We start from the raw sequence: 11,123 nt of genomic DNA on the forward strand, positions 1-11,123 counted from the left end.
CCTGGCTTGACGGAGAAACCAGGAGAACAGCTGAGCATATTTACGACAGTGCACTTTTACTTTCGCCCTCTTGGGGGAGCCTCGCTGGAAAATCAACACCGGTTGCATAGTGTACCTTTAAAGGGACTTGAAAGATCCGCCATAGTTAGTGCAAATATGAAGTTTACAGTGTTATGCATAGTCTCGATGTGTGACTTGATTAGAGTTTTCAACATTTCAATAGTCCGATTGCAGTCAGGAAAAAGCTGTTGCAGAATCTGCATCGAATGCTGCAATGCCTCTTCCCAGAGGGCAGCAGGGAGAACAGTCCATGGTGGGGGTGTGAGGGGTCATTGATAATATTACGTGCTCAGGACATGCAGCGATGGGATGAAATGTCTTTTATGGAGGGAAGAGGAGCCCCGATGATCTTCCCTGCAGTTCTTACTACTCTCCTCACCTTCTTCCAGTCTGAGGCGCTGCAGCCTCCACACCACAGAGTGACGCAGCTGGTCAGAACGCTCTCTATGGTGCATCTGTAGAAGGTGGTGAGGATGGGTGGGGGTAGGTGGGCTCTCCTCATCCTCAGCAGGACATGCGCTTTTGTGCCCTTTTGACCAGTGAGGTGATGTTTACAATCCAGGTGAGGTTGTCTGTGATGTGCACCCCGAGGAATTTGTTGCTGCTGATCACCACTTCGGATTTCAATGAAAGTTTAGGTTCCTCCTTTACAGTAGATTGTGAAATATTGTTTTTTTTTATTTCAAAATGCTCATAACCCACTCTCCAGTTTGCCTGTCATTTAGACAGAGAATCAGGGAAAATGTTAAAGGAGCACTGAGGCATCCAAGTGTGCACAAATATTCTGGAAAAATACTCGACAGGAAATTACTGCTGTCCTGATAACCATCAATGCAGAGCATGAGTCTTTTTTATCTAACCAATACTTCACTCTTCTGTGCGAGGTGATGAAACGTGGTTAAACAATCTGAATCTTGAGGAGGGGAGTAATTACAAATTTGCATTCATTTTCTCGAGCTCTCTCTTCCGTGAGTTATAGATCTTGAGAGATGCTTGAAAAACTTTAGTGTAAATATTTATAATGAGAAATGTCAAAATTAATTATGGACTTTCATTTAGTAGTTACAGGGTATAGGTTCATGTTGACGGAGTGTTAATAAGATGTACAGCGTTTCTGGCCAAGATCTTGTACAAGTTAGTAATTCCAACAACAAATGACCATATTGAGGCAGTACCTGATAATTAGAAAAAATAAGGCTGTTGTTTTATAAATATAGGTCTGATGTGGGATTATAGAACTATAGATAAAAAGATATAGAGTGAATTCACTATCTGAGACAGCAAGACCCTACACACAATTTCCTCTAAGCTACAAGAATCTATGATCAAAATTCTTCAACATTCAGTTATAAGATAAGAAGAACTAAGAATCTGCTAAAAGTCATTTGTACAAAAGGAGCAGGTAAGAATAAGGTATGCAGTACATAATCCACCAGAGGGCTATGCACTGCCTATTATAATTTACAGAGGAACATTTGTTTGTCTTTCTGTTTATCTATAAACTGCAGAAGCCATAATTTCCTAACAGCTAAACCAGGAAGTCATTGATATATTTTTTTAAAAAAGGTCAAATTTTACAAAATTTATGGAAAGACAACTCAAACCTAACTAATCTGAATTATATTTAATTTGAATGTGTATTATACAGCCACTGATGAAAACTCACCGTGATATGTCATCTTTTATAGGACCACTTGTTCATTAAGCATCCTCAGGTGTTCAGTTGCTCAATAAATGAGGAATAATAAACTATTAAATAAAAACACAGCAATAGCAATCATATCTTAATTTTCTTGAGTACACATACAATGTATTGTCATTTCTAATAAAAAAAAGCTGTGCAAAGTACAGACAAAAAACAGACAAAAGACCATGCTTCAATAATATCAAAAACATTTCACAGACATGTTGGGACTTAAACAACATCAGCTTCATTTACCCTTTTACACCAAAGAATGGCTAAAATACAGTCAAGATTTAAAAAAGCGTGACCACAGCTTTAGCCATTACACTTCAAGATTGGAATTGAAAACCGATTCCTGTTCAGAACCGGTTCAGTGTGTTCCAATGGCACCGTTTGGCAGCTTGCTTAACGGTTCTCTTAACGGTTCCAGGCAGCAACAGAGCCTAGTGCTAGGCAGCAAGACTTACGTCACGTTATAAGCAAGTACGGTGTGACCAGGCATAAGTCTAGATAAGCAAAACCAACAAAAATGTCCTCCCAATGTGTAAAGCGATTGGCTAAAAACTGAACGTGGAGGCCGGTTGACACTTAATGATTTACGTCATCTGTTCAATTCACCCAATTGTGCTGAATGTCCTTTCCTTTTGTGAACACTTTCCATATAAATAGTGTGTAGAATTAAAATGAAATACACGTCTAATCTGGCTTGTGCCCGGTTAGAGAAACTGACTGCACAGATGGAGATTTATGCTCTATTTTATCAGGTAAAAGCAACCTCAAAACTTATTTTTATAATGTTACAGTTACAAAGCACTGTGGGATAACACGACCATTCCCCTTTAACAATCCCAGAGAGTTATCTAGACTCCCTCAGACATAGGAACAAAACCCTAGGAAAGTAAACCGCAGTTAAGGGAAATTAAATTAATACTGAAATACTACCCAAGGTTTTAAAAACATTCTCAAACGTTGTCCACAGTTTAGTATTTTATGTTTCTGACAACGTTTTGATACAAATATGTTGCCAATTCTAAAGTTCAGGACACAACCTGAATAAAGAAGAATCAGAAAAAACACAAACAAATATATTATGCATTTATCCACTAGCCTACTTATTAGACAAAAAATGCAAATGTTGACTTTGAGTCAACATGTTGAAAGTATTAATTTAAACTATGTTAGTAATGTAAAGATCATTTAGCAGTGAAGTCACTTTTAGGGATCGTGTACGACAGCTATCATTTATTTTAAATCAAAAACAGAAGCTAAATGAGCACCTTAGCCTTCACTCTCATGTGGTGAAAAGCAGCCCGGAAAATGCATGCAATCATTAAAAGCAGAGGCAGGTGTTCAAGGCGTTACCTGTTCGATGATGACAGATAAGTAATGGAAGGCAGTAACATGCATAAACCGAAATAAATTGCAGTAGTAAGAGATCATGTAACCAATGGTTATAGCAACATTTTTTTTCAGTCTGTTTTCTGACAATATTTCTGATATGCGCATGTACTTTTTTTTTTTATGTAAGCTTCTTAGATATTCTTTTTCATCTGACCTGCCTAGAGTCGATTACAATAGACAGAGTGAGGACAAAAGTTGTGAAAAATGGTAAAGTTGCCTTCTCTGTTTCCCTGAGGGCATAGGTAATTTTCAGCTCTAGTGACCTCACTCCAGGAATACCCAACACTGAACATAGAACAATATTCAAGCTCATTTATTCACTTCCTCCCATGGCAGCAACTGACAGTCAAAATATTTTACACAAAACAAAAAAAAAGGTAAATTTAGGATTACTGTATTGATGGTCTTAAATTCCATTATATTTGTTTTTGGGGGTTGAAACCTTAATAGCTTGGATGGTTAAAAACATCTACTGTTTGTATTTCATGAGTTCCATCTTACTGCAGGAAGTGTGAATATTAATGGAGGTGCCACTTATTCTCTGATTGTGCTCTGCCAGATGCAAAGGCACTGGCTTTGGCTGTACTAGAACTTTCAGGTAGGCTCCATGATTGATAGCTCTGCTAAGAGCGGCACCGCTGCTGTTCTCTGCAGGTGATTACAACTGCACTCAAGCTCAGCAGGTTTCAGCACCAGCATTTTTCACCAGTTTAAAGCGAAGATTATGTGTTTAGTTTAATCAAAACATCTTTACAAATCACGGATTCATAGACCATATAGGGTTTGATGGCAAAGACAATTTAAAGCACTGGCTTTCCATAAAAGCTGGGGTGTTTACTGTTTGGATCTTTGTGTTATTTAAATAAAAAAAAGCAAATAATCTTTTTTTTTCTTTTTTTTTTTACCGACAGCTGTTCACATTTAGCTTAAATAGGATTTGAGTATTTGAGCTTATGGAAGTAAGAGATGGACAAAAAGCAGTTAAGGGGCAAAGTGATCCACTTTACTTCTCTAATCCCTGTGTCTCAAGTGAGCCACAAGTGTTTCCCATTGGTATTGTTCATGTTTTTGTATGTTAATAAGTGGATTTATGCATTTTGTGAAGATTAGACCAGTTCAGTCTCACAGCAATGGAGTGATGAGGGATTTCTGGCATAGCAGATAACTGAATGTTCTAGTTACTCAGCAACTGGTCTGGTTTAGGACTTTGTGTTAATTGTCTAAATCTTTGACACACAGCTTTGAAGCAGCAAAACAAAAAGCAGCTATAACAACAACTTGATTTACTTTTGATTTAATGGAATGTACCTTAAAAGCTAATAACAGCCTGGGAAAATGAATGGTGAATATATGTCAAAAAAAAAAATATTGGAGAGATATTCAGAATAATAATCCTATGGTGACATGTTATGTCCTGCTCTAAAATAATGCAAATAAAGATGTGTGTTGCTCTTCTTCCCAAGTTGCATCGGAATAAGGAGAGTTCTTTTCATGAGTGACAACTATTTCTTCATGATGTTATATACACTTGTTCACAAGGCTTACAGATGTTGCCATTACTCATCATATTTTACAAATTGGATATCTTGATTGTGCAAGCAAAGCTGATTTACTTACTAGGTGGAAATCTGACTTCTTAATGGGCGGAAAAGCAGACAGTATCCATTAATGGGGTTTTCATTATTGAATATGCAAATCACATTAAAAAAAAATCACCATAATGCACAAAATACTTTGAGCGGGATATGAAAATATAATTACTTACCACATGCAATGCAATTTATTGTTTCTGAAAATGATTTTGCAGTTCTGAAACTCACAATCTGTAACTGCTGCTTTTACCTCTCTCTTTTATTATCAAGTTATACATTAGGAATGATAATCACTTGTAAGATAAGATAAAATAAAGGTTTTGACTTATGCAGTTGTTGAACTGGTTTGTTTTTAACTTTCTGAGAGACTCTGCTGCCAAACCAACTGTTTTACCCTTTCTCTTATAAACATGCATAATGCAAGTAGTAGCATAATAAATAAGCAGACTTTATGCAGCGCTGCAAGATGCAAATTGGTCGGTTTCCTATCAGATTTTGAAGCTTTATTTGATACATAGAATAATTTTTTAAACAATAGAATTGTTCTGTTACTGTACATAACATGACAAACTAAATGAGAACAATCAAGAAAACAAAGTATGAATTCCACCAGAAGAGCAGTCTGAAACAAGCTTATTGTAACCAGCTGCTTTCATTTTCTTTTTTTTTAGAGTAAATTTTCCGATACATAGAAGGGGTTTTTAGCAGAACCCTACATAAAAACCTCAGAATGTACTGTTTGAAAAATGAATCCCTATCCAAACATGGCGTAGCAAGAATTTATCTTTATTTAGAAATAAGTGCTGAATATAATTGCAGTCTTAACAAAATAATGGCGTATACAGAAGTCAAAAGAGTTCCATGGAAAGAACTAACACAATCTTTCAAGAAGATAATATTTATAGCAAAAAGAAGCATAAGTCTCCACAGCTACTAAATAGCTCAGAGTGTTGAGCATAGTCAAGGCACAGAGCAAACAAACGCCATTAATATCATAGGAGTCTGTGACACATACAGCTCAGCAGTACCTCATAAATTGAAGCAAGATTTACAACACAGACCAGTGGTTTGGGTTCCAAGTGAACTTATAGGTCCCTTAAGGATCAAAGCATTTTATAGTGCAGCATGAAGACTATTTCTCAATTGTAAGGGGGGACTGGATCCTTGAAGATAAAATGTATGCATTTTTTGTATATAATTACTTTTTATTGCTTTTCTCCATTTAAGTTTTAGTAATATAGTCTGCCCGCAGTGTAATAATGCACAGCTTCAGAAGGACACTTATCTTCAATCTTTATTGACTAAAACTTAAGAGTTTTAAATCAAAGCCAGTTGAACATCTTCAATTTAGAATACAAGTAAGTGGTAAGATCTTTCATGGTAAAACTAATCTAAAAGGAATATACAGCAAAAGTTATAGAAAATGAAGATGTTTGAGCACTCAACATAAGAAATTAAATAGCTTGTCTTTCACAGCAAAAATAAACATGCTAACACTAATTATCACCCTGCAAGTAAGTTCTATGTTTCATTGTTTAATTCTTGAACATCTGATTTTGCAAGAAAAATTTTTCTAATTTAAAAAATTTATGAAAAACTTCTAAACTATGCATAGCATTAAGTATTTTTTGGTCTTACAATAAAGTTCCTTAATTATGAGTTCGTTGGGCTACAATATATACAAAGACCTCTACTAAACTTACAAAATGCTTTTGCTTTCCGTCTTGATTTCAAGCTTCGTCTTGAGATTTTGTACAGGATTTATTTTTATGCTGTTTCAATAATTAGGGTTTTGGAAATACAACATATCACCTCATTGGTGGGCAAATGGGCCAGAGGTGATGTATTAGACTGAGCTGTAGCAGCTTAAATTTGTTGGACTTACATCTTTGCCAAGCTTGGGCTTTGGAACCCAATTACATGAGACATACAGTACTAGACTCTTAAACTCTAGAGTTGTCAAGGAAGACAGCTGTTGGGCAAAGGTGCGTGGACTCAAAAACCCACAACACAGAGCCTCAATTCCAACATATTTTATGTCAGGGAAATGGTGACCTTTTTAATCATTTGAATTGCAAGATTGAATGGTGTTACTGTTGTCTGTGGGCAATGCACTGACCAGCAGTTCAGATTACTCAACTCTGAATGGTGTCCTTAAAGAGTTGTCGCCTGATAATTCAATGTTTGATCGAGGGGACTTCATTGCCATTGTTGGCAACAGGAACATTACCTGGAGGGGCAACGTTGCCAAGTATAGCCTCTCTAGGCTCAATCTATGTGGTATTTTGTTTCTAACATCTGTGAAGGTAAGTAATGTCCTTAAATAAAACCGCTGTCAAGACCAAGGTGGTTCATATGTGTACCTGGTTGATTGTTTATTCTTTTATTGCATCATTAGGCTTTCGGTTTTATATATCTTAAACACCTGGGTTAAGAGAGGGGCAAAGCTTTTAAGTAATCCCCATCTGGTTGTGATTTGGACCTGTTGGCAAGAGATGCTGCAAGACAGACCTAATTAACTGGTGGCAATTGTGAGTCAGGAACATCTGGGACACTTTCCAAGTGATCTTCTATTCACAGCTTAAGGATTATTATCAAAAGTGACTTTTAATCATCTGACCAACAAGCTAAATTGAAACACATAGGCAAGCATTTGTTTTTCAAACATATTACCAATTTTCTTATGTATATATTTTGTGTTCAAATGGATAGAAAAATATCAGGACCATTCATCCAGATTTAACTAGCCGTGTTAAATTGCTTTATATAACTTTTTTCTATCATCCAATGCTATCTTTTTAGATGATACCATTTTGGCTTTCCTTTTATTTATCTGTTTTTTTTCCCCCACTAATGACGCAGATGCCTAATGGTGAGATGTTATTTGCAGTGATTATAAAAAATGTTCCAAACAAAAATGGCTCTAATCATTGTTGTTATTATTACTGATGTAAAGGGCAAATTTATAATTGTTAAATTAAAAGGACTGTAGGCCCAAAGCAGAACAAGGCATGGAGCAATAGATGTAAGAGATTTCATCAAATACTTTTGTTTGTTTTAATTTTTGGGATGGTATTTTCTTTTTTACACTAATCTCTGTAGAATTGTATCATACCAGCTTTAGATGAGCATACAATGAATTCACCAAATTACCTGAAGTATTTCCAGTTAGGAAAGCTTATTTCATTCTTTTTTCTTTTCCAATGAAAAACTCTGCACATATGCACCAAACTGAATTATTGAGGCTGTCATGGTCCTTTCTAAGAAAGCCTTGCTTGTTTTGTGTTCTCTTGCAGGTTCCATCTGAGTTGAAGGTGACAACAAAGAAACCAAATGCCATGGATTTTGTAAATTTGACATACTGGAATGTCTCTGAAGGCAATGAGACAGAAGTTGTGGCAGATAGAGACAGCCCTTACAAGACTGTGGAGGTAGTATTCATCGTGTTAGTGGCTGGTTCCCTGAGTTTGGTCACTGTTATCGGCAATATCCTGGTCATGCTTTCCATCAAAGTGAACAGGAACCTACAAACCGTCAACAACTATTTCTTATTTAGTCTCGCATGTGCAGACCTAATCATTGGACTGTGCTCTATGAACTTGTACACAATTTATATAGTCATCGGTTACTGGCCTCTTGGGCCAGTCGTGTGTGACTTATGGTTGGCTTTAGACTATGTTGCCAGCAATGCATCTGTCATGAATCTTCTCATAATAAGCTTTGACAGATACTTCTGTGTGACGAAACCCCTGAGCTATCCTGTGAAGCGAACCACCAAAATGGCAGGAATGATGATTGCTGCCGCCTGGGTCCTTTCTTTCATCCTCTGGGCACCTGCTATCCTGTTCTGGCAGTTCATTGTTGGGGGCCGGACTGTGCCTGAGAAAGAGTGCTACATTCAGTTTTTTTCCAATGCCGCTGTTACTTTTGGAACTGCAATTGCAGCTTTTTACCTTCCTGTCATTATCATGATTCAGCTGTACTGGCAAATTTCAAGAGCTAGTAAAAGTCGAGTAAAGAAGGACAACCGCAAGCCATCAGGGTCAAACCCAGAAGCTTTGTCACCCGGCCAGAGGAGAGAGAGCACTCCGAAACCCAACAATAACAATGTTCCGGGGGAGGATGGAACACATTCCCAGAACCAGAGGGCAGAGGATGGGGCAAACCAGCATGATGGAAAATTGCAGAATGGCAAAGGACCTTCATCCTCTACGGCTGATGTAGAAACTGAGGGTGACAGTGTGGCAAAGGAGAATTGTGCTCCTGCAGAAGAGAAGGAGAGCTCAAATGACTCAACATCTGGCAGTTTGGCAGCTTCAAATCTGAAAGATGAAGAACACGTAGCATCCACAGCAAACTCAAGCGCCGAGGCCACCCAGCAGCTTCCTCGTCAACGAGCCAAAGCAGGAGGCTCCAAACTGACCTGCATCAAAATCAAGACCAAGTCTCCGAAGGGTGATTTCTACACACCATCAAATGCCACAGTTGAGATTGTCCCAGCCACAGAACGCCAGAACAATGTGGCGAGGAAGATCGTGAAAATGACGAAGCAACCTCCAACCAAGAAGAAAAAAGGGGCCCCGTCAAGGGAGAAAAAAGTTACCCGCACGATTATGGCCATCCTGGTGGCTTTTGTTGCAACCTGGACTCCATATAACGTTATGGTGCTCATAAATACCTTTTGTTCTGCATGCATCCCCAACACTGTTTGGACTATTGGTTACTGGCTGTGCTACATTAACAGCACCATCAATCCTGCCTGCTACGCTCTGTGTAATGTCACATTCAAAAAGACATTTAAACATCTGCTTCTCTGCCAATACAAAAGCAGTAGATCAGCAAGATAAATACGGTAAAAGCCCCCTTCGGAGGAGGCTTGAGGTATGAGTTGTCTGTGAGTATATGTTGTACTTATGGATGTTGTTTGTTATCCATGCATAAGTGTTTTTTGTGAAAGAAAATGTGTGAAAAAGATAAAAGGACATTTCAAAATCATTTCAAAAGTTTTCTCTCTATAACCTGTTGTAGCACTTTACTCCTATTCAGCTGAATTCAGTTGCTTTCACTTATGTATTGGAAGAAGCAACATATATGAGGATGGTTGCAACAACTTAAAAGTTGTAATCAGCTAATATAAGGAGATTAGAAGTGACGGACACAAGGCTGGTTGGACAAATGGAAGATGACAGGCAGAGGATGATCTGTTCCGTATGGAAAACACTTCAAATGGGAAAACAGGGCTGACTGAATTTTCAAATCTTGCAGGTTTGAAATTCAGTAAAGATTCTTGTAGATAACTGTAGATAAATGGTGTATATTCTATTTGTGTGTGCACATGTGGGTGCGTACTGGCTTCGTGTCTGTGTGCACACCCACCACTAGTGCTTCTTTACTTGCATTCTCTCTGTGTGATCATCCTCACCATGTCTCTTCCTACCAGCAATATATAGCAGAATGTTATTTTAGTTTTCTGCTCATAGGTTTTTATCCTGATAGGTAGTTTTCCAATCTAACAAATGCCTAGGTACAAATTAGAAGGCACAACTTAATGAATACATTAATGCAAATTTTCACTAGTCAAATTTGTACCCTGAAAAAAACGGTTATATGAAAATATTGCTCCACATAGCTGTTTTGACTTCAAAAATAAGGTCCTTTGTTTTTGTTTTTTAAGCTTTAGCAACAAGTGGATATCTTTCACCTGTTTGAACGAGAAGGGTCCTCTAGAAGCTGACAAAAAAAACAAACTATAGAATATTTCCAATACAAGTCTACTAACTGCATTCTGAAGTTCTTTGCATGTTACTTATTAAAAATTACCACATCACTGAAAAATCCGACAATTGATGGGTTGTACAAAAAACATCATATTTTTAGTGTCTCCAATGGTTGTTAAAGACAATCAAGAGTAGAAATGCAGTAAGAAATCAGCCAGTAGCTGAACTAGAGTTGTGTCCATTCTCTAATATGGCAAAAATCACATAGGTAAATTATCTTCCTAACTTCAGGCATAAGTTACCGCATATGCTTGTTATTGATCCATGCAGTTTTACATCATGTCCTGAATCAGGAAAACATCTACAAGATGAAAAACAGTGGAAAAATAATCAGAAAACACCACTGGTCCTTTTTTTCAGCCTCCACATCTGTAAAATAGACACAAAACATCTGTGATGATTTTCCCTGAATTTGTGTGAAGTGTGAATTTTATATTAAAACTGATTAAGTAAGGCTTGAAGAAGTCCTTAACTGCATATATTACCATTTATTTGGTCTGAAAATAAGATATGATAAAAAAAAAAACACGGCTTTATTTGAACAAGTCAAATTAAACTAGAAGTATAATGAGGAGAATTATACTAAGAGGCTAATTTTACCAGCTAATT

The 11,123-nt window shown here is 37.2% G+C and overlaps 1 protein-coding gene across 1 annotated transcript in view; it reads left to right on the plus strand.

Annotated features, from left to right (window-relative positions):
- The window catches only part of chrm2 (cholinergic receptor, muscarinic 2), a 113,136-nt gene extending 103,279 nt beyond the window's left edge, over nucleotides 1-9,857 (plus strand). The window contains exon 3 of the mRNA XM_015375594.1: nucleotides 8,034-9,857. Within this exon, the coding sequence (XP_015231080.1) occupies nucleotides 8,034-9,584 (1,551 nt within the window). The 3' untranslated portion in view covers nucleotides 9,585-9,857. The remainder of the gene's footprint in view (nucleotides 1-8,033) is intronic.
- The last annotated feature ends 1,266 nt before the right edge of the window (nucleotides 9,858-11,123 follow it).

This window comes from Cyprinodon variegatus, unplaced genomic scaffold, assembly GCF_000732505.1.
Source record: "Cyprinodon variegatus isolate N-32 unplaced genomic scaffold, C_variegatus-1.0 Scaffold7, whole genome shotgun sequence".
NCBI classification, from domain to species: Eukaryota; Metazoa; Chordata; class Actinopteri; order Cyprinodontiformes; family Cyprinodontidae; genus Cyprinodon; species Cyprinodon variegatus.